General features: G+C 49.0%; 1 protein-coding gene across 4 annotated transcripts in view; it reads left to right on the top strand.

Annotated features, from left to right (window-relative positions):
- The window catches only part of LOC103721263 (transducin family protein / WD-40 repeat family protein), a 100,159-nt gene that overhangs the window by 51,309 nt on the left and 22,034 nt on the right, over window positions 1-26,816 (top strand). For 2 of the 4 annotated variants that reach the window (XM_088719665.1, XM_088719662.1), the window contains exons 12-14: window positions 16,696-16,842; window positions 16,951-16,989; window positions 17,160-17,197. In XM_088719665.1, the coding sequence (XP_088575791.1) occupies window positions 16,696-16,842; window positions 16,951-16,989; window positions 17,160-17,197 (224 nt within the window). Of the gene's footprint in view, window positions 1-16,695; window positions 16,843-16,950; window positions 17,008-17,159; window positions 17,198-26,816 lie in introns of all 4 variants that reach the window. The other 2 variants (XM_088719657.1, XM_088719654.1) reach the window with 1 other exon arrangement.

Here is a 26,816-nt window from a genome sequence, read left to right as displayed (position 1 = left end):
GATGCCGAGCTCCCCGGTGAGTTTGAGTCCCGCGACTAGGGCCTCGTATTCCGCCTCGTTGTTGGTAACTGGAAATCCAAACCTCAAGGCATACTCGGCTATCACTCCATCAGGACTGGTAAGGACCAGCCTGGCCCCTCCACCCTCGGGGTTCGACGACCCATCGATGTGAAGCGTCCAGGTCGGGAGGTCGAGGCTGGGCGTTTCCGGCGGTCTAGGTTCCGCCTCCTGCACCGTGCACTCAGCGAGGAAGTCCGCGAGCACCTAGGCCTTGATGGCGGGTCGAGGCTGGTAGCGGATGTCGAACTCACCGAGTTCTACTGCCCACTTCACCAGCCGTCCCGCATTCTCGGGGTTGCTGAGGATCTGTCATAACGGTTGATCAGTTAAGAGGGTGACAGAATGGGCCTGGAAATAGGGGCGGAGCCTCCTGGTCGCGGTCAGCAGCGCAAAGGCGATCTTTTCAGCCTTCGTATACCGCGTCTCGGCGTCCCGTAGGACCCGGCTGATGTAGTACACAGGCTTCTGGAGCTTTGCCTCTTCCCGAACCAGCACCGCACTGACCGCGGTTGGGGAGACCGCCAGATAGAGGTAGAGCATCTCCCCTTCTTGCGGCTTGGACAGTAGGGGAGGAGACGCCAGGTATTCCTTGAGCTGGTCGAATGCTGCTTGACATTCGGCCGTCCAGAGGAAGTCTTTTGGGCGTTTTAACACCTTGAAGAATGGTTGGCAGCGTTCGGCCGATTTTGCCACAAATCGTCCGAGCGCGGCGACCCTTCCAGCGAGCTCCTGAACTTCCTTTACTTTGGTCGGAGGGGACATACCTTGGATGGCCTTGATTTTGTCCGGGTTGGCTTCGATACCCCGCTGGTTGACAATGAAACCAAGGAACCTCCCGGCCGAAGCGCCAAAGGCGCACTTCGCTGGGTTCAGCTTCATGCGAAACTTCCGTAAGGTGGTGAAAGTCTCCTCCAGATCCACGATGTGCTGGTCTGCCTGGCGGCTTTTCACCAGCATATCGTCCACGTGCACCTCCATGTTCCGGCCGATTTGCTCTTTGAAGATTTTGTTGACGAGGCGCTGGTAAGTGGCGCCAGCGTTCTTCAGACCGAAGGGGATTACCTTGTAGCAGTACAGCCCCCGGTCCGTTATAAAGGCAGTTTTCTCCTCGTCCTGTGGGGCCATCATTATCTGGTTGTAACCGGAGAAGGCGTACATAAAAGACAGCAGCTGATATCCGGAAGTCGCGTCGACCAGTTGGTCTATCCGCGGAAGCGGGAAGCTATCCTTAGGGCACGCCTTGTTCAGGTCGGTATAGTCGACGCACATCCTCCACTTCCCGCTCGCCTTCCGGACAAGTACAACATTTGCCAGCCACTCGGGGTAACTCACCTCCCTTATGAATCCTGCCTCCAAGAGTTTGTCTGCCTCCTGGTCGACCACCCGGATCCGATCCGGGGCACAGTGTCTCTTCTTCTGCTTCACTGGCCGGTGGGTCGGGTCGACGTTAAGGGCGTGAGAAATGACCTCCGGGTCGATCCCAGGTACATCGGCCGCCGACCAGGCAAATACATCGGCATTGGCTCGGAGGAATTCCACCAACCGGGCCCGAGCTCCCGGGTCGAGATTGGCGCCGACCCGGACCACCCGGTCCCGGCGGCCTTCCTCGAGGGGAACTTCGACCACACCCTCGGCCGGCTCCCCCTGCCGCAAGGCCACCTCGTCTCTGGCATCAAGGGACTCGACGCTTAGGGCTTCTGCGGGCTTCTTTCCTTTGAGGGTCGCTAGGAAACATTGCCGTGCGGTCGGTTGGTCGCCTCGGACCTCCCCGATCCCGACCGCCGTGGGGAACCGCATGAGCAAGTGGTACGTAGAGACCACCGCGCGAAGGGCGTTCAGTCCGGGTCGTCCGAGGATAGCGTTGTAGGCCGAGGGAACACGGACGACCAAGAACCCGAGTCGCACCGTGGCTTCTGCGGGTGCGACGCCCGCAGTCACAGGCAGCTCAACGACACCTTCCGCCGGGACAGCGTCACCGGTGAATCCTATGAGGGGGGTGGATATTTTGTGCAACAATTGTCTGGACAAGCCCATCTTTTGGAAGGCCTCGTAAAATAAGATATCAGCTGAGCTTCCACTATCCACAAGAACACGCCTTACATCATAGTTTGCCATAGTGAGGGAGATCACCATGGCGTCATCGTGGGGGGTCTGAACTCCCTTTATATCCTCATCACAAAAGGTGATTACATTGCCGACCCTCTGTCTCTTTGCGACGGCCGCCCCTGACGCTTCCGTCGGGCCCCCTGCGTTCCTCACGGGCCGGGGGCAGCCCCCAGTGATAGTGTGGATCACGCCCGCAACGGGTCGATTCTGCTCCCGAGGCTCCGGAGGGGCCGGGTCGGCCGGACGCGGGTCTGCGGGGGGACGTCGGTTGCTCACATATCGACCGAGACGCCCCCGGCGGATGAGAGCCTCGATCTCGTCCCGAAGCTGGAAGCAGTCCTCCGTGTCGTGGCCGTGGTCTCGGTGGTACTCACAGTACGCCCGGGAGGGCCTCTTCCCAGGGATCCTCCGCATCTGTCTCGGGGCCGGGAGGTCCTCCCGCCCCTTGATCTCCATAAGGATCTGGGCCCGGGGAGTCAGGAGAGGGGTGTACCGGTGAAAACATCGGGGCGGAGAACGAGGGCGTGGGGCGCCGTGGTTCTTCGCCGGCGACGGGCTTCTGCGCCGACGCTGAGGCGTCGGGCTCCTCCTCTGGCGTGCCTCTTTCCGCCTTTTCTTCCCAAGCTTTTGAGGGATCTCGGCGGCCTCCTTGCTCCGGTGGGCGGCCGCCTCCTCGGCGTCCGCATACTGGTTCGCCCGGGACAACAGCTCTGGGAAGCTCCGCGGCAGGCGTTTGTCCAGGGAGAAGGTGAGTCTGCCCTTCCGGAAGCCACGCTTCAGGGCTGAAAGAGCTACCTCCTGACTCAGGTTCCGGACCTCCAGCGTAGCCCTGTTGAAGCGGGTAAGATAATCCTGCAGGCTTTCTCCCTCGTTTTGCCGGACATCAAAGAGGGAGTCGGAGACCAGTCGCCGCCGGCTACTGACGGCGAAATGAGTGATGAAGAGGCGAGTGAACTGGTCGAAGGACCGGATTGAGTCAGCCTCCAGCCCGGCGAACCATGCCCTCGCCGGGCCACGGAGGGTTGCCGGGAAAGCCTTGCAGAGAAGGGGATCTGATGCTCCGTGGAGGAGCATAAGGCTCCTGAAACTCTCGACGTGATCCCGCGGGTCCGCCGCCCCGTCATAGGGCTCGATCGCCGGCATTTTGAACCCCGGCGGATTCGGGGTCCGCAGGATCCTCGAGGCGAGCGCCGGCTGGGAGGAGATCTCTAAGTCGGCGAAGGGATCTTTGGAATGGCCCTTCAGGACCTGGAGTTGTCGGTGGAGATCGTCCACCCGCCGGTCCAGGGAGCGCGACCGGTGGGTGGGAGACAAGGAGCGGCGAGAGGGGGCCGACTGGAGCGCGGGTTCCTCGAGGACTGGGGGGTCTGGGAACGCGCCCGGGCCCGCCTCTCGTACCCTGCGCAGCTCCGGTGGGATGGTCCCGGCAGAATGGAGCGTGCTCGAGAATCCTCCTCGCGCCGGCGCTCCTTCCCATGAGAGAGGAAGGAGCGCGGGTTGAGGAGGACAGGCGAACGCTCAGGCAGCAGCGGCTCCTGAGCCCGCTGCGGCGCCCGGGACATCGCACCCTGCAGATTCTGCACCGCCTCCGCGAGGGTGCGAACCTGCTGGGCTAGCTGGTCGAACTGGGCGGCTTCGACCGTCTGAATGGGCGGTGGGGCGGTGGAGTGTTGCTGAGAGTGTGTTGGAGATGCAGCGGCCTCCCGGCCAGAGGCGCGAGAGGCCCCGCGACCGGAAGCATTGGAAGCTCCACGACCACCTCGCCGTGCCATTACGATCGCTCTGAGATCCGGGCCCTCCTTCTAGCGCCAACTGTTGCTGGGGGTCCAAACCGAGAACGATTGGCACAGCGGTGTGAACGGGGTTCCCTTTGAATTGCTTTGGTTGCGCTCCGCCCTCCGCCGTGAAACCTGCAAGCAAGCCTCGCACCACCACCAGGGTAGTGGGGGCCCTCCGACGATCAAGTCAGGGGAGATCGAAGGAGAAGGAGAGGTAGCAGGTAAGATCTGGAAAATCTTTCTTACCCTCCCCCTTCCCCCCCAGCCCCATATATATCAGGCTGGGGGGTTTTTCTGGGGATTGGTCATCGTGTGGCACGATGGGGTTGCCACTGACGTGGCCGTTACAGGGCGTCGTGGGGCAGCGCTGGGTACGGCCATGGCAGGGCGTAGTGGAGCTCCGCTTTGTACGGCTGTTACAGGGGATCGTGGGGCAGCGCCGGATTCGGCCGTTGCAGGGAGTAGTGGAGCAGGGGGCCGCAGCGTGCCTCAGGGGAACAGTCTGTTGTTGTCAAGAGATTGCCGACCCGAGGTCGGATTGCTGGATCAAGGGGCAACCGACTCGGGGTCGGACTGCGGAGCCGAAGATATCCGACCCGAGGTCGGATCGCTGGATCAAGGGGCAGCCGACTCGGGGTCGGGCTGTGGAGCCGAAGATATCCGACCCGAGGTCGGATTGCTAGATCAAGGGGCAGCCGACTCGGGGTCGGGCTGCGGAGCCGAAGATATCCGACCCGAGGTCGGATTGCTGGATCAAGGGGCAGCCGTAGTCTTCCTGGGCGCGCGTGCCGGTCACGTGGGGCATGGTGGCTAAGTTCTCCCGTAACAGCCTTTATTCATATTTAAATGTCATGTACATGATTTGGACAAATCAAAAGAAAAAAACTTTCGCAATACATATTGCGATTGGCTTGTAGGGCATCTACTCTTTCAATATTTAAATGATTAATTGAATCAATCATGATGGTCTAGCCATGAGCATTGTAGTTCATACGTGGTTCACATGGAAGGGGGCTTGTGCCAAGATTGGTTGGCCAAGTGCTGGAAGGATTACGTAGTGACAAGGCATCGTCCATGTTGGAGGGTTTGGCCTTAGACAGTAACTAATGGCCAGTCAGCTTCCACTAGATGGGATTAGATTTGTTTTTCCTCCTTTTGGGTTCAAAACCCATCGGAAGCCATTTGGGCGTGTCATGAAGTGCCAATTTGAGCACAATCCTGGTATGATGAGCTATTTGTTTGGAAATGCTAGGAGGAATACCATCAAAAATGATTTCTTTTGAGAACTTACACTGTTGCATTGGTTTGTAAATAAGCTGACAGGAAACCAGTTAACAAATTGTCATGCACAAGAACATTATATGAGGGCTTTAAAGGATGTGAAATTTTCAAACTGTGTTGAGGGGCTTAGTGGAAGAAGAGAACATTGTAAGAAAGCTTGGTGAACTTGAACTTGAAATAGGATTCTTACTCCAATTTTCCTTTTGTGCTTGGCCCTTTGGTAGGAACAAATTCGTAAGCTGACAGGAAACCAGTTGGCAAATTGTCATGCACAAGAACATTATACGAGGGTTTTAAAGGATGTGAAATTTTCAAACTGTGTTGAGGGGCTTGGTGGAAGAAGAGAACATTGTAAGAAAGCATGGTGAATTTGAACTTGAAATAGGATTCTTACTCCAATTTTCCTTTGTGCTTGGCCCTTTGGTAGGAACAAATTGGTAAGCTGACAGGAAACCAGTTGGCAAATTGTCATGCACAAGAACATTATACGAGGGCTTTAAAGGATGTGAAATTTTCAAATTGTGTTGAGGGGCTCGGTGGAAGAAGAGAACATTGTAAGAAAGCATGGTGAACTTGAACTTGAAATAGGATTCTTACTCCAAATTTCCTTTTGTGCTTAGCCCTTTGGTAGGAACAAATTGGTAAGGAATTATAATATGAATATTAGGCTTGTTGGTTATAATTAAATCACTTTCAGGCTTTCAGTGTCACTTGAGTTGTGATGACATGCTTTGATTACTGTTGTTGGCGAATTTGGACCGAGGTGGGAGTGCAGCTCGGATGATTCTGAGATCGGTTGGAGGCAGGCTAAGCAGGCCGGTTGACCCATCGAGTGCTGGGTTGCTTCAGAGATGGCCTGCAAGAAGTCCGCTTGTCTAAGAGTTTTTGGTGGGAGATTCTCCGATGGCAAGTCAGAATAACGAGGCAACAACGTAGAAGGGAGAGAATTTCAGCAATGATCTTGTGAGTAATATAGCGTGTGCGTACATGAGGTCTCCTTGGCTGCCCCTTTATATAGGAGAGCCCATTTTGTTATCTGGTCTAACGTGGTTTGCAATTATCGCCATGTAACGGCCGATAGTATGGCCGAGACGTGGGTGCTAGTCCGAATGGGCGTCGAGCAACGCTGGTAGGGTGTAGGCATGGAATGCGGAACCGTCCTGAATTGGATGGTTCCGCACGTTTTGAGCTGTGCCGGTGGCTCAGCAGTATGGTTCCGGCTTTAGAAACGACTCGTTGTCATAGTCGGAGAAGAAGAGGGAGGGAGATGGAGCGGCGACGGATGCCGGCGGAGGGCCGCAGGGGCGGTGGAGGATTCGGGAGTTCGGCGGCCGCATCCCCCACGGTCCTCCACCGACGTCCGCTGCCGCTCCCTCCCTCCCTCGCTCTCTTCTTCTTTGGTCTTTACTCCTTGTTCCATTTGCTCCTCCATCCGAGTGCTTAAGCGTCTAGGCCCTCGGGTGGTGCTTCGGCAAAGTCCATCTTTGGCTCTGACGTCCTTCCTGTTTCTCCATTTTCGGTGGGTCCTCGATCCTTGCCTGCTCGGCCCTTTATCTATCTTCTTTGTCTCGTCTTTTTTCATCTTTTTCTCGGTCTTTTCCTGTCTTTTTATGGCCATGAGTGGGGTTGAGGCCAACGCCTTGGAGGAGAGTCGGTCGTTTGACTGTTTTTCTCGAGGTTGGTAGCCGCCACCTCCGGGTGAGGTTGAGTACGAGGTCCGGTCGGGCTCGGATTATAAGGTATCCGTTCTTACTCAGGAGGAAATGAACCTCATCTAAGCTTAGCATTTTGTGCCCCTCAAGTTCACCTTTGAGCTCGCTGGTTCTGGTGACCAGGTGACCAACCCGCACCCTTCTTGACTCGGCTTGTATGAGGAGATTATGGGCCGGGTTGAGACTTCCTCTCCACCCCTTCTTTATGTAATTGATGGGGTCTTACCACCTCGTCCTGACCCAACTGGTGCCGAACTCCTGGCGAGTCGTAGTTGGTTTTCTTTCTCTTTGTTTCCTTCGGAACATCTGAGCCTTAGTGTCCTTTTTTCGAGGGTGCTTCACCCTGAAGAGGCTTCCTCGGGAAAATAATTGATGGTATTTTTCTTAGAAAGACTGCCAACTGCTATGAGGTACTTCCTCTTCCATCAATGGATGGAAAGGGCGGTTTTTCTTTATTCATTTCGAGCAGCTATGGGGGTTTGATACCGTAGGGAGGGCGCTTCGGAGAGATCTGAATCGGTTCTCGAGGTTGTCCGATGACGATCAAAGAGCTTTGGACAGGCTTCTAGAATTTTGATTCGAGATTCCTGTCCTGCGGGAGTTGTTGTTTGAGGAGGCTCTGATTAAGGCCGGTTTGAGCCCTACCTTTCAAAGAAAAAGTTGAGGGGGGGAGTCTTCGGCTCCTGCCACTACAGTTGCTGCCGGGGCCACTGCCGAAGCCTCGCTGCTTGAAGTCTCCTAAGGTGCCCGTACCTCGGGGGGAGATCATAGAGCTTGACCCTGAGGTCGAGGTTGTTCAGCTGATCAGGTCGGCCTCTCCGGAGAGGGTTGTCCTCGCGTAACTCTATGTTGCCACCACGCCTCCACGCCAACCATGTCCCGAGGTTCGTGCCTTCGCTTGATCGGATCTTGGTCCGTCCGCTCTGGCCAAGGAGGGCCCCTCAGCCTCGGCCCACGCCTTCGGTACCTCTTTCTCGGAATAGGTGGTCGAAGAGTCTGACTCAGCTTTGGAGTCTGCTGAAGTGGTGAGGGGTTGGTTCGAGATATACAACTTTGAGCCGATAGGGAGCTCGTGCGCTCCCTCGACTCCACCGATCTCTTTAACGGGGTTTTCGCCATGGTCATTCGTGAATGTTTTGTAGATGATTAAGTTGCTTTCCTCGGGAACTAATTCTCCTTTTTCAGCATGCTCTCGAGGTCGGCTGTATGCATGAGAGGATCAAGATATTCTCAAGGAGCATCTCAGAGTACAAGGTGAGGGTAGAGATTGCGGAGGTGCACACTAGTCTCGTCGAGGCGGGGGCGAAGGCTACCGAGGAGCGAGCTCGGGTAGCCGAACTAAGGGCGAAGGCGGCCAAGGAGCGGGCCCATCAGGCTGAATTGAGGGCAAAACCTATGCTTGAGCCGCGCGGACCCAAGCCGTGATCATGGAGAGGCAACTATCCATGGCTAAGGAGGCCTACTGTGCTGCCGAGTAGAAGGCCGTGGAGCTCTTTGAGAAGCTAGTCCTGGTCGAGCAAAAGGCTGCCGAGGCTAGGGATGAGGCCATTCGTGCCGAGGCAAGGGTCGCGGAGGCAATCAAGGAGTTTCGCGCCCGAAGGAGTTTTGAGAGACCTTGGAGAACGCGGCCGACGCGTTTGGGAAGGGCTTCGAAGCATGTCGAGCTCAAGCACAACGTCTCTTCCTAGAGATGGACTTCTCTGGCCTCGACGACTGCTGCGGGGGCGGTGCCGGTGGTGGAGGCTACGACCTTGGCGTCCGCAGAGGCGACGACCTCGGCGTCCGCGGAGGCGACGAGGTTGGCAGTAGTGGCAGCAATGACGAAGGCCCCGAGGATGTTGCTGAAGCTGATCTGGTGGAATGCCCTTCTTATCCTTGATCTTTGCCTCGCCCCTAGGAGGCCATAGGAGCCCATCTCGAGGGATGCCCTCATTGTCCTGGATTTTCGCCTTGACGCTGCGAATGGCATCCGAGGACTCGACCCCTCGAGCAACGGCTTTGCCTGTGGGATTTCCAGAAAGATCTGCATCTCGCAAGACTGTTTTGGGAGTTCTTCTCAATCAAAGGAAATTGGATGCCTTGGCTGGCGACGATGGCGATGGCGAAGGTGGAGGATGAAGCCCCATCCCCTTTTTTCCTTTTTTTTTCTCTCTTTTTACTCGAGTTGGCCGAGCATGATGTATTCCCTTTTTGTTCGGCCTCTGCCGAGGCTAATGTAAAAATTATAACTTTTATGAGAACGAAGAATTTATAAAGTACATGGCTTCGGTTTTTGTCCTCCTTTGTCTTTTGTCCAAGTTCAGGCCGTCGCTCCGAGCTTCGACCTTATGTTATGCCCTTTTTGCTTGGCTTCTGTCGAGGTCGATGTTTCCATTGAAAGTTAGTAAAAGTAAAGAAATTTTCAAAATACTTTACTTTGACCTTTACTTGTGTTCAACCACTTTTCGATTTGAGCTTGGGTCACCGCGCCAGGCTCTTCGTCTTGTGGAGCTTTAGCTTGTCTTGGTCTCCTCGGTTGACCTTTCCGGAGTTTGGCCCTTGAGGAGTTTCAAGTGAGCTCGGTCCTTTTCATCTCCAAACTAAGGTCGCTGGGGCATTTCTATTTTATGGACTCAGAGAAATTCAAGAAGGCTTGGTCTTCAGGAGGTCGGCGCCTTCTATCATCTCCGGAGTATGCTCTCAGAGGCATCTTTGCGGTTGGCTGCAAGAGAAAATTCGAGTGGGCTCGATCTTTAGAAGTTCGACGCCTTCGTTCATCTCTAGAGTATGCTCTTGGAGGCATTATTAAGGTTGGCTACTAGAGAAAATTCGAGTGGGCTCGGTCTTAAGGAGGTTGTCGCCTCCATTCATCTCCAGAGTACGCTTCCGGAGGCATTTTTGGGTTGGCTACCAGAGAAAATTTGAGTGCGCTCGGTCTTCAGGAGATCGGCGCCTCTGTTAATCTCCGGAGTATGCTTCCGGAGGCATCTCAGGAGTTGGCTACCAGAAAAAATCCGAGTGGGCTCGGTCTTTAGGAGGTCGACTCCTTCGTTCATCTCCGGAGCATGCTTCTGGGGGCATCTTTGGGGTTGGCTACTAGAGGAATTTCAAGTGGGCTCGGTTTAAGGAGGCCACAGGCGTCTCTAGCATATCTCCTTTATTGGGACCTAGGCATTCCTGGGGTGTCCTAAGTTGAGTACGCTTGTCGTAATTGTTTGATCTGAAGACAGAAATATGACAAGATTTTTTGTTAAAAACTAACTCGAAATACAATTAACCTTACTGATGGTAGACGACGCAGGTTGTCCGAGTTTCACGTCCATGGGATCGGAGCGCCGTCGAGCTGCTCGTACTGCGTCAGTTATCTGGTACAGACCTTTCTAGTTCAGGTTCAGCTTCCTGAGTTTTCTTGGGTGTGACGCTTCGGTCTTCCTTAAGACAAGGTCGCCATGTCAGAAGAGTTTTTTCTTAATCTTGAGTTGTAGTCTGGTTGGTCTGCTTTTCTCTAGTATGTCGCCAGGCGGACTTGAGCTTGCTCTCTGGTTTCTTCCAACAGATTGAGGTTACCTTGGAGCTGATTTGAGTTCGTCTGGTCGTCAAAGCTCTCTACCCTGAGTGATGGAAGCCCGACCTCTAGCAAGATCACTGTCTCTGTTCTAAAGGCGAGGTTGAAGGGCATCTCTTCGGTGAGAATTCAATGTGTCATGTAGTATGCCCATAGGACGTGCAGTTCTTCGGCCCACAACCCTTTTGCTATGTCAAGCCTTGCCTTTAGGCCCTGCAGGATAGTCCGGTTGGTCACTTCGGCTTCCCCATTGGTCTATTAGTATGCCACCGAGGTGAACCTGCGTTGATTCCGAGCTCGGAGTAGAACTCCTTGAATCGGGCATTGTCGAACTGATGCCTGTTATATGTGATGATGGTTCGAGGGAGCCTGAACTTGCAGATTATGGCCTTCCAGACAAAGTCTTAAGTTTTTGCCTCGTTAATCCGGGACATCGGCTCAGCTTCCGCCCACTTGGTGAAGTAGTCGACCAGAACGAAAAGAAATTTGTGTTGTCTTGTAGCTAGTGGAAAAGGTCTAAGAATGTCAATCCTCCATTATGCAAATAGCCAAGGGGTGCTGATCGACGTCAATAGCACAACTGGTCATCGTTGGATGCTTATGTGCCATTGACATTGGTCGCACTTGTTGATGAGGTCAGTCGTATCCTTTTCCAAGGTCGGCCAGAAGTACCTCTGTTGTAGAATCTTTTAGGCCAGGGATTTGCCCTCCAGATGGTTGCCATAGATGCACTCATACATCTCTTGAAATGCATAATCTGTTTTGGTTGGGCAGAGGCACCTGAGGAGCGGCAACGAAAATGACCTTCAATATAACTTGTTATTGAGCAGGATGTAGTAAGAGGCTTGTCGCTTTATCCGGCGGGCTCTAGGCCGATCTCCAGGAACTTTTCCATCTTTCAAGAAGTTGAGAGGATCCATCTAACTCGGCTCGACATCGGTATTCAGCACTACCTCGGGCTCGTTGATGCTCGGTGCCTCCAGGACTTCGAGGTAGGTGGCCTTGGTTTGCTCGGCAGTCTCCAAGGTGGCCAACCTTGACAGCAAGTCGGCCCTTGCATTCTCTATTCGAGGGATCTGTGGTATGTCAAAGCTATAAAAGGTCGAGGTAATGTCTTCTACTTTCTGTAGGTACTTGATCATCGATGGCCCTCAAGCCTCGAATTCTCTCTGAACTTGGCCGACCACCAGTTGTGAGTCATTGAAGACTTTCAGCTACTGAACTTCGAGCTCCTTGGAGAACTTGAGCCCAGTGATGAGTGCTTCAAACTCGGCCTTATTATTTGAGGCCTGAAATTCGAACCGTAGAGCATACTCCATGATTACTCCGTCTGGACTAGTACGAGTCTAGCCCCATTTTCCCCCGGGTTTGATGACCTGTCTACATGTAGGATCCATGGCCGTTCTATTATCTTTATCTTGGGGAGCTGGCAGGATCTTCCCTGGGGATGGTGCACTCCACTAGAAAGTCTACTAGTGCTTGCGCCTTAATCAATTACCGAGTTCGGTACTCCAAGTCGAATTCGCCGAGCTCCACTGCTCACTTTGCCAGCCGACCTGTGTTTTCGGGCTTTTGCAAGACTTGCCTCCCTAGCTAGTTGGTCAGAACCGTGATAGAATGGGCCTGAAAATATGGCTAGAGCTTCCGAGCAGAGATGATGAGGGCGTAGACCATCTTCTCCAACTTGAAGTACATGATCTCAGCATCGCATGGAATCCGATTTGTGTAGTAGACCGGCTTCTGGCACTTCTCATACAAGGACCGAACTCACAATAGATGGAGTAACAACCAAGTATAGGTAGAGCGTCTCTGACCTGCAATTTTGTGAGACGAGGCGACGAGCTGAGGCACTTCTTTAATTGGTTGAAGGCTACTTGGCGTCCTTTGGATGCTTCAGGGCCTTGAATAGAATGGGAGGCAGCGTTTCGCCGACCTGGAGATAAACCTTGCCAACGCAGCGACCCGACCAATCAGGCGTTGAATCTCTTTGATGGTCTTCGGGGGTTGCATGTCTTGCACTGCTCAGATCTTCTCTGGGTTTGCTTCAATGTCGCGTTGTCACCATAAACCTTAGGAATTTTCTTAAGTGACTCTAAAGGCGCACTTCTTCGTGTTTTGCTTCATTTGGTACTTTCTGAGGGTGGCAAAGGTCTCTTAAAGGTCGGTAATGTGCTGCTCTCCTGCTCGGCTTTTTACCAGCATATCCATATAGGTGACATACACCTATACATGGTCCGCCGTACCGGTACCGGTTGGCGTACCGGTGGTGGCCCGGACCGGTACGAACCGGTTCCGTACCGGTCGCGAATCGGTTCCGTACCGGGCCCGTACCGGTTCTCCAACAATAAACTACCGGTATCGGATTCTACGCTGATCCGGTACCGGTCCCAGACCGGACCGGTATGTACCGGCCCGTACCGGCCGGTACGGACCGGTATGTACCGGCCCGTACCGGCCGGTACGGACCGGTACGGCAAACCATGCACCTATATGTTGTTATCGATGCTTTTTGAACATCTCATTGATAAGGTGCTGGTAGGTTGCCCCTGCATTCTTTAAGCTATAGGGCATTACCTTGTAGTAGAGGACTTTGTCATTAAAAAAGGCCGTCTTCTCCTCGTCCCCGGGTGCTATTGGGATTTGATTGTACCCGGAGAAAAATGCATGAAGGTTAGAAGTTGGTGCAGACTTCTACAAGTTGATATATCCTCGAGAGCAGGAAGCTGTCTTTTGGGTAGGCTTTATTTAGGTCGTTTTAGTCGATGCAGACTTGCCACTTTTCATTAAATTTTCTGTAGCTTACCTCACAAACAAAGTAGGCCTTCAACCTCCTGGTTTATGATCTGTTGCCCTTCTGCGGTGAAGTTTTTTTTTCTATTGCACAGGTCGGTTGGTCGGGTCTACGTTGAGCTCGTGAACCATCACCTCGGGGATTATGCCTAGCATGTTTGCAGCCGACCAGGCGAAGAGGTCCGCGTTGACGCGAAGTTGATCACGTCGGCTCGATGTTCTTCACTTAAGTCGGAGCCGATTTAGACAGTTTGGTCGGGCTCATCTTCTCGCAATGGGACCTGCACCAACTCTTCGGCCGGTTCACCTTGCTCCTTCAGCTCGTCCCTTGTGTCCAGCCTCTCGATTGGTACTGTCTTTAACGATTCTTTTCTTTGAGGGTGGCCATGTAGCACTGTTGGGCTATTGTCTGGTCACCTTGAATTTCTCCCATGCTGCATCTGGGGGGAATTGCATGAGCAAGTGGTAGGTGATAACCATAGCTTGGAAAGCATTTAGGCTAGGTCGGCCTAAAATTGCGTTGTAGGCTGGAGAAACTCAGACCACAAGGAAGTCTAGACTCAATGTGTTACTTCAGGTCTCTTGACCTGCAGTGATCGGCAGATTGATTACTCCTATGGGAACTGAGTCTCCCAAGAAGTCGATCAGAGGAGTGTTTATCTTTCGGAGCAGTTCGGTAGGCAGTCTCATTCTTTAGAAAGTATCATAAAATAATACGTCTGCCGAGCTTTCATTATCAACAAGCATTCTCTTTACATTGTATTTTGCAATAGTAAGAGAAATAACTACAACATCATCATGAGGAGTCTGAAACTCCTTTTAGGTCGGCAACTGCGAAGGTGATGACGTCTTCCCTGCGCTCTCTTTGGGACAGCCTCGACCTCGTGAGGAGCTCAGCGAACCAAGGTGCTCAAGACCACGATTGGTCCGCCAACAATCGTGTTGATCATTCCAACGGTCGGATGGTTGTTGATTGGCTCCGAGGGCGGGTGGATTGGAGGCCGAGGCGGGCGCTTCTCGATCCTACCGAGGGCGCACGTATCGGTCCAGTTGTTCGCGCCGAATTAGTGCCTCGACTTCGTCTTTGAGCTAGATGCACTCTTCGGTGTTGTGGCTGTGGTCTTAGTGGAAACGGTAGTACTTTCGGTCTCTTTGGGTTGTCAGATGCTTTATGTGAGGCAGAGGGCGCAGGTAACCTCGTCTCTCGATCTCCATGAGGATCTGGGCCCTCGAGGCAGTGAGAGGGGTGTACCTTTCGAACCTTCGAGGGCTTCTAGGTTGCCACGAACTCCTTTCACGTCGAGATGAAACGCTTCTCGGCTCCCTTCGCTCCTCGTGCCCCCTTTTGGCTCCTTAGGGGGGCGGGGGTCTTCTGACAGTAGATTCGCGGTGGGAGACCATGGCCTACTCCGCGTCGGTGTATTTGTCTGCCTGCACCAGCATTTTGGCGAAGTCTACCAGAAAGCGCTTCTCCAAAGGGAATTGACCGTAGGTTGTTTCTTATTGTTGACATCGCAACTGGCTGATCTAGGTCGAGGACCTTCGGGGTCGCTGCATTGAAGCGGCTAACGTAGTCCCTAAGCGACTCTTTCTCCTTCTGCTTGATGTCTGGCAATGCATCCGAGCTGTGACGCTGTCTTTGGCTAGAGACGAAGTGGGTCGCGAAGAGGTTGGCGAGCTACTTGAAGGAGTGAACGAAATCGGGCCGATGTATGCCCGAAGAGCCAAAACCGAGCTGCCTTGCGAAGGTTATGGGGAACGCCTTAGAAAGTACGACGTTTGTGGCTTTTTGCAGCATCATGAGAGCCTTGAAGCTCTCAAGGTGGTCCAGGAGATCTGAGGTGCCATTATATGGCTCTACTTTGGCCATCTTGAATCGAGGTGGAATTGGTTCCTCCATGATCTGCCTGGTAAAGAAGAGTTTCGAGAAGTTGAGGTCGTTGTTCGCAATTGGAGTCGGTACTCCGAGGGCTTGAATTAGCTGGCCCATTTTTTCGATTTTCCGATCGAAGTCGGCATCCCGCCGGGACGGAGGTTCCATGCGGCGAGGAGGCAACAGGGTCGGAGTGGAGTTCTCGCTGAAACGGGGGATTGGAGTATATCATTTCCCTTTCTAACTAGGACTGCTCCAATGGGTGCGCCGACTCTGGAGGGACCGCTCCGAGTCCTGGTCTCGAGAGCGGTGGCTGATCAATTGCATGCGCGCGCTGGCGACTGAGAAGGTGGCTGGGTTGGCCGGATTTCGATCGGATCGACTCCGGTCGCGCCACTGTCAGCTGTAGGCCCTGTACTGCCGCAATCAACACCTGCACCTGTTGAGTGTGCAGGTTGAACTACTTGTCTACGCGCATGGCGGGTTGTTTCGGCGGAGCAGGTTTCGGGCTCTTTAACGGCTCTCAAGAGGTCGGAGCGTGGCGTTGCAAAGCACGCGATGCGCCACGGGCTCCTCGTGACCTTATGCTGGTTTTCTCTTCCTTTGATGGATGTCAATGTTGCTGGGGGTTACTGCTCTTCCTCTTGCGCCAATCTGTTGCCGCCGATTCGGACTGAGGTGGGAGTGCAGCTTGAACAACTTTGGGATCGGCTGGAGGTGGGCTATGCAGGCCAGTTGATGTGTTGGGTCTTGGGTTCCTCTGGAGATGGCCTTTAAGAAGTTTGCTTGTTGGAGAGTTTCTAGCGGGGGAACCTCCGATGGCTAAGTTAGAATAATGAGGCAACGACGTAGAAGGGAGAGAATTTTGGTAGAGTGTGGTCTCTATGAGTAATATAGCGTCAGTACTTGAGGTCCCCCAGGCTGCGCCTTACATAAAAGAGCCCATTTTGTGGTTACTTGGCTTGACGGTGGCGTGCAATGATGGCTAGATAACGGCTTGTAGTACGATCGAGGCATGGGTGCTAGTCCATGTGGGCAGCCGACGCTGTGCAGGTTGCGGCGCTGCCACGACTGTGGGCTGCTAGAGCTGTCGGTTGTTGGGACTGTCAGTCCTTGTCGACACGTGATGATTGTTCTCTTCATTTGATGGCTCCTTGGCCTTCGATTTGTTGGCTGCTCGGCTTGGGCCGAGGTTATTCTTGGTTTACGTCTGAGGTAAAAGGGTAGGTCTGGCCCAAGGTCGAGGTGTTCAGTATTTCTCCCAACGTTTATATTTTAGAATCTTAGTAATTATGAGCAGAGTCATTTTTACTACCATCATCTATAATACTATCTAGACTGTTGAATGCATGCTCTCTCTCTCTCTCTCTTCTCTGGAGAAGATGTATTTGTCTTCTTGTACCATGAGTGATTGATTATTAATTAATTCAATGAATGGTATATAAGTTTACCTGCTAATTCAACATCCTTTGGCATGTTTATATTTTAACTTTTTCAAGTGATTATTAATTAATTCAATGCATTATTCTGCAAATGACAAGCTGTTTCCAGATAACCCATATGCAACTGCTGATAAGTGGCTTCTCAAAGAAAATTTACCTCTTTCATATCGCCAACAAGTCGTAGAATTTATACTTCAGAATTCTGGGCAAAGAAACTTTTCTTTGGATACATCATTTCGGGACCCTTACACTGGTGGTAAGAATTATAATTTTTGGTTTTCTCTATTCAGGATATATCGATATTTTTTTCCAATTGCGCACTCTATATTGCTGCTAACATTCACTCTTTTTGTTTCTGTTTCAGATAGTGCTTACAAACCTGGAGAACCTTCTGTTCCATTTGGTACGCATTCCACGTTAGGTAGATTGTAGGAAACTTCTGTGGTAGAGCTGGCTGATTCTTGTTTTGCTTCGAAGGGAATCACTTAAATCCAATATTTGCTTCTGTACTTTCGATACAAGATGTTTGTCACTTTAGGTTATTTTACTTCCCTGCAATTGCATGCATTGCAGGTAGTGCACCAATGCCAACTTTCAAGCATATTCCAAAGGTAGCTACTTTATCCTTTTCTTCAAGTATCAATTAACAATGAGGAAATGATACTTCAAGTATTCTATATGAGAAGTGCTTCACTGCACCACTCACATCCCTGCCCCAGTCCCTATGTGTGGTGATTGGTGGACTGGTACATGGGGCTCACCTATCACCTATGTGACCCTTGTGTATCACAATAATCCTCAATGGCCATGTGGGACTTGTGCTCTCAGCAGGGAGGGGAGTGGAGCTGGGAAGCAGCACCCATTCTATAACATATGCTTTGTATATCTACTTTTGATGCTTCTTATTTGGAACATTTGACGTAAGTCTGGGATAAGAAAATATGCTGATTTGGGTAAAGCTTGCTCCGTCAAGCTGTAAACCTTGTTGATTTGAGAAGGTTATGTAAACATGGCAAAACTATACAAATAAAATACCATCTGGAGCATATTCCGAAGGTATTCTCCTTTTCCTTTTGTGTCTGCTTGTGTTCGTGTGCATGTATGATGGGTGGGTGAGGGTGTGGGCGTGTTTAAGTTATATGTGAAGACATTTTACTCGCCATTTGTAATTTTTACTGGACTATGCATGTTCAGGAAGGCTATTGTGATTTAATAGCCGGATGTGGGATAGTTTTTCTAGCAAAGCTAGCCATGGCTTGATGTTTGGACAGCTTGCTTTTTCCTTTTTGTAATGTCAGGATATTGTATAAACATGGCTGGTGACTAAGTCTATATAATACGATTGGTAGGCAGACTTCATAGATACTACCTGTTAGTCTAGAGGGGTCTGTCAAAATGCTTTTGCTGACATAAGTGATTTGGAGTTGGAGAACCCATTGGAGAACTTTAAAATGCTGATACATCTGCATCCTTATATATTTAAAAGTTGTAAAGAAATCTGTCAAATTTGTGAAATATGGTAAAAAAAAAAAGCACTTTGTTAATCATATGTTGAGTATGGAAGTAGATTGTATAAGAATGCTGTTTATCTCAAGTTGCTTAATCCTCAAATAAAGGCTTGGTCATTTAAGATTCAATCTCCGTGGTAGTACTATTATTTGTTATTCATTATGTTTTATTTTCGAATATGTCAAACTTTTGAACCACATCTTGTAAAAGTTGCCCCAAAATACAGTCACAACAATGCTGGTCTTGGGTGTTAACTGGTCTGAAATAGATGATTTGCATTATATTTTATTACCATCCATATTTCTTCTCTTCATTGGAGGCATGAATTTGGTGAAAATATTTCTACATAGTTAGCTTTAACAGAATTTAGGTTTTGGCTGTACTGACCATTCTGTTGGGAACCCGCCCATGCCACTGATATTTCAAAAAAAATCAGATGGCAGCGGAAGAGGCATGTGCGGGATCGACGTTCATCGCATGAACGTTGTTTTATGAACCGTTCGTAGTTAGATAAGAATTAAAACTTTTTAAACTTTTAGGAAGATCAGATCTTCACCTTGTGCGGGTAGATGATCACCGCAAACTGAAATTCGTGGTCTAGGATGAAGGTTCGCTTGAAGCCGTTCAAGTGTCCGGCCTCTACGGGTATCCACACGAAGCAGTGATCCGATCAAAGCTCTCTAGTCTTCCCGGGGTGCTAGCTCCCTTGCAAAGACTTCTTTTGATGGCTGATTTTCTCTCTTTCAATCAACCCTTGATTGTGCTTGAGAGGAGGAAGAAGAAGGATGAAGAAGAGGAAGAAGAAGAATCCCCACGCAGCCTTCTTTTCTTCCCTGCGTTGGAACCAAGGAAGGAGGCCAAGGAGAGGTGCACGCCTCTTCTTCTTTTCCCCTTGCTGATGGCGGCTGAACCAAGGAAGGGAGAGGGGTGGCCACGGCTTGGAAGAGGAGAGGGAGAGCTCTTCTAGGGCGCCGGCCCCCTTTGCCCCTTTTTATAACCATCTAGGGCTCCTACAATCTAGGAGCCCTAGAGTTATTTCCTAAGAGGGGCTCTCTTCTCCCTTCTCCACATGGAAAAGGGAGGGGCATATTCCCCTCCTCATGGTTAACCCTAATCCACATTAAGTAGGGTTTGAAATGCCCTAATGTGGTCAAGCCCTAATCCAATTAGGCTTAGCCCAAGGGTGAACCAATTAGGATCCAATCTAGGTAAGTCCTAATCCAATTAGAACTTAAATCAATTTTGACTCAATTGAACTCTTCAATCCTAATCCAATTAGGAGTCTTATTGATTCATTAGATAATTAATTGTGACTTAAGAAACCCTAATCCAAATTAGGACATATTTAATTTTAGTCCTAATCCAATTAGGACTCTATTTGAATCCGAAGTCCTAATCCGATTAGGACTCTAGGAATCCTACTCCAAGTAGGAATCCAATTTTGATTCAAAACTCCTAATCTCATTAGGATTGCAGGAATCCTATTCCAAGTAGGAATCCCAGTCCTACTCCAACTAGGATTTCCAGTCCTAATCCAATTAGGACTCTAGGAATCCTACTCGAAGTAGGACTCTTGTTTTAAGTCCAATTAATTAATTCCCTTTGTTCCTTCTTTAACCGAATATCAATCGAATTGATTACTCGTGATTTATAATCACTATTCAACCATCGGATCGGTCAATACTTCTAGTGTGTGTGACCCCATAGGTTCTACTCTGACTGGTAGTGAGATATATTATGATCTCTATCACAATATCATTGAAAACTCCTTTCAATGGGTTGGAACGATTCCAACTCAACTCATTAGGGTTTATCGATCATCAAGATAATCCCTATGAGTCCCACCATCCACCAGTGACACCTAGCAGCATGTAGTGGCTACCCAGTAGAATAGAAAGATGAACCTCTAGGTGCAGTTAACGTGTGATACAGTCCTACTATCGTGGATCCCTACAGAACGGAGGTCATGGACAACTCGTCAAACCCCATCGTCTGTCATATGTCAAGATTTATTCGACTTGAGTTTGATAGTGGAAAACTCTTTTTTCACTTTATATTACTGCCCTGGCCAAGGTCTTAGAACTCAGTCTAACAAATCACATAGGATCACTCCTCTTCTATCAAGGTCGATAGATTCCTTATAGGTGCATACCCTACTCCTACAGTGAACTTACTGCAGCCAATCTACACTGCATGGACCCATATGGCTAGAGACCATATATGTGTGCAGTCAAACTACAATAACCTCACTGTGAGTAGCCGAAGCACCGCAGGTCAAAGGACCAGTCACACTACTGCAACATCAAGCAAGTCACTGACGAGTGGATAGACATCCAAGTGACTTCTTGTCTTGGTCACGCTCAGTACCCTTGTTCTCTAACAAGCACCTGCACTATCACTTCAGTGTCCCTACACTGTGGACTCAAGTCTCGTCCATCCAGAAGGAAAGTGATCTGTGCACTGATCGGATCGATCACCGTCCTCGTGATGATCCATTGATCAGGAGCATTTAGAAATTAATCACCAATGATACATGGCTCAAATTCTCAACTCTTGAGAGTATGTATCATCTTATTAATTCCTTGGACGATTCATAGACACATAAATAATATGAATGAAAAAATGCCTTTTATTTATTCAATAATAAACAGTCAAGTATAAAATTATGTCCCTAGAATCAACAATGTGTCAGCCAAATTGGCTTCTAGGGCATACATCTAACAATCTCCCACTTGCACTAAAGCCAATTGGTTATATATCTTAGGCCCATCTTCTCAAGATGGGCTTCAGTCTTTTGCTGACTCAGCTGCTTAGTGAACGGGTCCGCCACGTTATCCGCGGAGTCTACTCTCTGCACCTTTACATATTTCTTCTCAACATAGTCGCGTATGAGATGGAAGCGCCGCTCTATATGCTTAGACTTCTGATGAGACCTTGGTTCCTTAGCAAGGGCTATGGCGCCATTATTATCGCAGTAGAGTGTTATGGCATCTGATGTCATCACGTCCAACTCTGCAATGAATTTCTTGAACCAGAAGCCTTCCTTAGCAGCTTCAGAGGCGGCGATGTATTCAGCTTTCATAGTAGAATCAGCAATGATCGGTTGTTTAGAACTCTTCCAATTTACCGTACCACCATTGCACAAGAACACATATCCAGATGTTGACTTTCTGTCATCGACATCAATCATGAAGTCTGAATCTGTGTACCCTTCTACCTTTAACTCTGATGATCCTCCAAAAACCAAGAATAAATCTTTAGTTCTTCTCAAGTACTTAAGAATATTCTTCACAGCTGTCCAGTGTTCCTCACCTGGATTCGACTGATATCTGCTTGTGACACTCACAGCAAGAGCTATATCAGGTCGTGTACATAGCATGGCATACATGAGGCTCCCTATTGCCGATGCATAAGGGATCTTGCTCATGCGTTGAATCTCTTCAGATGTGTTGGGGCACATCTTCTTGGAGAGATGAATTCCATGCCTAAGGGGTAAGAGACCCCTTTTGGAGTTTTCCATGCTGAACCTCTTCAGCACCTCCTCTATGTACATCTTCTGTGAAAGGCCAAGCATCCTTTTAGATCTATCTCTATAGACCTTTATTCCCAAAATATAGGATGCTTCCCCAAGGTCTTTCATGGAGAATTCTTTTGACAACCAGACTTTGACCGAGGTTAGCATGGGAATATCATTCCCTATTAGTAGGATGTCGTCTACGTACAATACGAGAAATACGACATCGCTCCCACTAACCTTTTTGTAAACACACGGTTCCTCTTCGTTTTTGATGAAATCAAACGTTTTGATTGCGTCATCGAAACGAGTGTTCCAACTCCGAGAGGCTTGCTTTAGTCCATAGATGGACCTTTGCAGCTTGCAGACCTTGTGATCTCCATCACTGGAAGTGAAACCCAGAGGCTGTTCCATATAGATATCTTCATCAAGATATCCATTCAGAAAAGCAGTTTTCACATCCATCTGCCAGATTTCATAATCATGAAATGCTGCAATGGCGAGCAGTGTTCGGATGGATTTCAGCATGGCTACAGGTGAAAAGGTCTCCTGATAGTCAATGCCTTCGCGTTGACTATACCCTTTCGCCACCAGCCTTGCCTTAAAGGTCTCTACCTTTCCATCCGGACCTATTTTCCTTTTGTAGATCCATTTACATCCAATAGGTACAATACCTTCTGGTGGATCTACTAAGGTCCAGACTTGGTTGGAATGCATGGAGTCTAACTCTGACTTCATGGCTTCCAGCCATTTCTCGGAATCGATATCAGATATCGCCTCGTTGTAGGTTTTGGGATCCTGTATGTGATCCCTATCTCCCACTAGGAACATTTCCTCGGTATCCTCTTCTAGTATACCTAAGTATCTATCGGGAGGATGGGAGACCCTACTAGATCTACGAGGTGGTCGAGGGACATCGTGTACTGGCTCTTTATGAATGGGTTCTATAGGATCCATGACTCGTTGCTTTTCAGAGACTTTCTCTTCAAGCTCAATTTTTCTCCCACTGCCTCTATCAAGGATAAACTGATTTTCCAAGAAGATGGCATGACGGCTCACAAACACATTGTGATCCTCTGAGATGTAAAAATTGTATCCTAATGACTCTTTAGGATATCCTATAAAACGAGCACTTATGGTCCTAGCCTCTAACTTGTCTGCCTGTAGTCTCTTGACGTGGGCCGGACATCCCCAAATCTTGAGATGACCAAGACTTGGTTTCTTACCATGCCATATCTCATACGGTGTGGTGGGAACTGATTTAGAGGGAACTCTATTCAATAAATAAATCGCTGTAAGGCATCTCCCCAAAGGAACATAGGTAAATCAGTGAAGCTCATCATGGACCTGACCATGTCCAATAGGGTCCGATTCCTCCTCTCTGACACCCCGTTGAGTTGAGGTGTACCCGGAGGTGTCCATTGTGAGACTATGCCGTTTTCTTTGAGATAGTCCCGGAATTCCCCACTAAGGTATTCTCCTCCTCGATCTGATCGAAGAGCCTTAAGAGGTTTTCCAGTTTGTTTTTCTACTTCATTCTTGAACTCTTTGAACTTTTCAAAAGATTCAGACTTGTGTCTCATAAGATACACATACCCATACCGTGAATAATCATCGGTAAAGGTAATGAAGTAAGAATAACGTCCCCTGGCTAGCACATCGAATGGGCCACATACATCTGTATGTACTAGGGTAAGTATTTCAGTGGTCCTCTCCCCATGTCCTACAAAGGGCAGTCTAGCCATTTTTCCTTGAAGACAGGACTCGCAAACTGGATATGACTCGGAAGTCAATAAGCCTAAAAGCCCATCTTTATCCATTTTGTTCATTCTGTCTTCTCCAATATGGCCAAGCCTGAGGTGCCACAAATATCTTTGGTTTATCTCATCTCTGGATCTTTTGGATCCTTTGGCACTCACTTCTTGCTCGGTAACATTCACAGATACATCCATATGTAAATGATAGAGACTGTCGATCATGAAACCACGTGCGACTATTTTATTTCTTAAATAAATAGAACAGCAGTCTTTGTCAAATGTAAAAACATGACCTTCCTGTGCTAGACATGAAACAGAAATCAAATTTCTGCTAGCAGCATGTACATAATAGCAGTCTCTAAGTAATAAACTAAATCCAGACGGTAGTCGCAGATGGTAGGTGCCCACAGCCACAGCAGCAACTTTTGCCCCGTTGCCAACCCGAAGGGTTACCGCACCTTCCGCCAGCCTTCTACTTTCCTTTAGACCCTGCATGGTAGTGCACAGATGAGCACTAGAACCAGAATCTATAACCCAACTAGAAGTAGAAGAAACCGTTAGATTAGTTTCAATTATGAGCAAATCTATACCTTCTGAAGGTTTGTCACCTTTCATGTTCTTCAGGCTCTCGAGGTATGAAGGACAGTTCCTCTTCCAGTGGCCGTCGACATTGCAGTGGAAATATTTTCCTTTGTCATTGGCCTTTTTCTTTTGAACTTCCTTCTTTGGCTTCTTGTCTTTCTTCTGCTTCTTAGCAGGCTTCTTTTTCTTCCAAGTAGACTTTCTCTTGGAACCAGAAGTCAACTCAGCAGCAAGAACATTGCCCCTTGAACCTTTCAAGGCTCCCTCAGCAGTTACCAACATGTTTATGAGTTCAGTCTTAGTGCATTCAATCTTATTTATGTGGTAGTTTACTATAAACTGACCAAATGAATCAGGAAGTGACTGTAGGATCAAATCCACTTGTAATTCCTTGTGCATGTCCATACCGAGCTTCTCAAGCTCCTCTAGGTCCTTGATCATAGTCAGACCATGATCATGGACAGACTGCCCTTCGCGCATCTTTGTCTTGAAGAGCCTCTTGGACACTTCAAAACGAGCTGTGCGACTCTGCTCACCATACAACTCTTGCAGGTGTGCCAGTATGTCCCTAGCAGTCTTGAGATTCTCATGCTGGCATTGGAGTTCATTAGACATGGATGCCATCATATAGCATTTGACTCTAATGTCATCATCCGGCCACTTTTGATGCATCTGTCGCCGAACATCAGTAGGACGTGCTGGTATTGTGGGGATATCTGAATCGAGTATGTAGCCTATTCTCTCACAGCTCAAAACAATTTTGAGATTCCTAAGCCAGTCCTTGTAATTGGTTCCGGTCAATCGGTTGGTCTCAAGAATACGGGTCAAAGGGTTTGAAGCTGACATTGTATCTGCAGAGAGTAAAGATTCTAGTTAGACTTTTGTACTTGATCCTAATCTGTTCTAAGGTCTTTTAGAACAAATGTAACTCCCACTATTTTCTCGAATTCCTCACACTCCCCTGGTAGGAAAACGGAAATCCCACACGACTAGGGTTTCTAGTGGGTACTGCGGTCCCACCGATTTACATGCCACCTCACCTAACAGTTATTGGTGACACATAGATGGATGAGTGTACAACTCTTGTACAATGCTTCTCAAGCATGTTGCAGTGTAACTTGGTCTCTAAGCCATGAAAACCTCACCTAACAGTTATTGGTCCCATTTCTTAGTTAAGTCAGACCCACCGTATAACCGTAGGAATAAAGTCGTCATTGGGTCCTCACCTAACAGTTATCGGTGCCCAACCCCACCTTTACCCTACAACATCTCATGTCTATAGAGAGGTCCAGCCCCCCGATGCAACTTGACCACTGTGTCCAGCCGAGACAAATCAACATCAGAAAGGCCTTAGCAGCTCTACTACAGTGGAAGACCTATTGACTTAATATTGGTTAATCAGGTCTTAGTGTTTGCAACTTGAGCCCTTCATAAGAGGTAATCGAACAATTGGCCAGGTAAGCAGGTGGGAGGCTCTCCTTACTCAGAGAGTAAGGTCCTAATTAAGTAACCACCTTTCATGCTTTCCTAGACACCAATTAGATCAATTAATCTAATATGACTTGCTCATGTCGGTTCACTCTCGACTTGATTGAGGAGGTTTTGATTTAGGTCTCAATTGGGTTTGCTACATCACATGTAAACCTATCTACCCGACTCGCATTCACATCACATGCAAACGGTACATCACAGGCAGTTATAATCGCAGCATCAAATAAAGTTAAACTTTAAATAGGTGATGATTATGGATTCTAATTAGGTCATATTACAAGCACATGAACATCAATCGATCAAGTGGTCTTCAACTCTTGAATTGGTTCCAAGCCTCCTTGATTCGATCCTTGACCAACTCTTGATCCAATCGCCATCAACCACTTAGACCCCTGTTCATCTCATGCATCGTCTTCGACTTGATCGTTGACGTACATCACATCACAGAAATACAACCAGATGTAAAATAAAAATAAAAATAAATTACATCTCCTTTTAGGAGGCACGCAGGCCTCTCAAAACATCAAATAAGATGCATGCAAGCATCCGAAAAATTACATGACATCACAGATCACATCGCAGGTCATTACATTTGATACCAAAAGGGTTTGAATCCTATGATCATCACCGTATGCAACAATTATAATTTTCAGATCTGAAAACTAACTGATTATATCATGACATAGGTCGCTGATCATGCTAATCATGATTCTAAACTTTGTAATCCCATTAACAATGTAATTAGAATAATCTTTTTATCACATAAAAATCAGCATGCAAAAATCAGCACCCCTGAAAAATCTGCATGCAGAATTTTTCAGCATGCATGATCATTCAATTTTCAGATCTAATAAGCCTTTAGATATTTAATTCTTACCTTAATCTATGAAGCCTAGGCTCTGATACCACTGTTGGGAACCCGCCCATGCCGCTGATATTTCAAAAAAAATCAGATGGCAGCGGAAGAGGCATGTGCGGGATCGACGTTCATCGCATGAACGTTGTTTTATGAACCGTTCGTAGTTAGATAAGAATTAAAACTTTTTAAACTTTTAGGAAGATCAGATCTTCACCTTGTGCGGGTAGATGATCACCGCAAACTGAAATTCGTGGTCTAGGATGAAGGTTCGCTTGAAGCCGTTCAAGTGTCCGGCCTCTACGGGTATCCACACGAAGCAGTGATCCGATCAAAGCTCTCTAGTCTTCCCGGGGTGCTAGCTCCCTTGCAAAGACTTCTTTTGATGGCTGATTTCCTCTCTTTCAATCAACCCTTGATTGTGCTTGAGAGGAGGAAGAAGAAGGATGAAGAAGAGGAAGAAGAAGAATCCCCACGCAGCCTTCTTTTCTTCCCTGCGTTGGAACCAAGGAAGGAGGCCA

Source organism: Phoenix dactylifera, chromosome 1 (assembly GCF_051530095.1).
Source record: "Phoenix dactylifera cultivar Ajwa chromosome 1, Ajwa_hap1_PhDact_Kaust_v1.1, whole genome shotgun sequence".
NCBI classification, from domain to species: Eukaryota; Viridiplantae; Streptophyta; class Magnoliopsida; order Arecales; family Arecaceae; genus Phoenix; species Phoenix dactylifera.
This window is presented reverse-complemented; position numbering and strand designations above follow the sequence as displayed.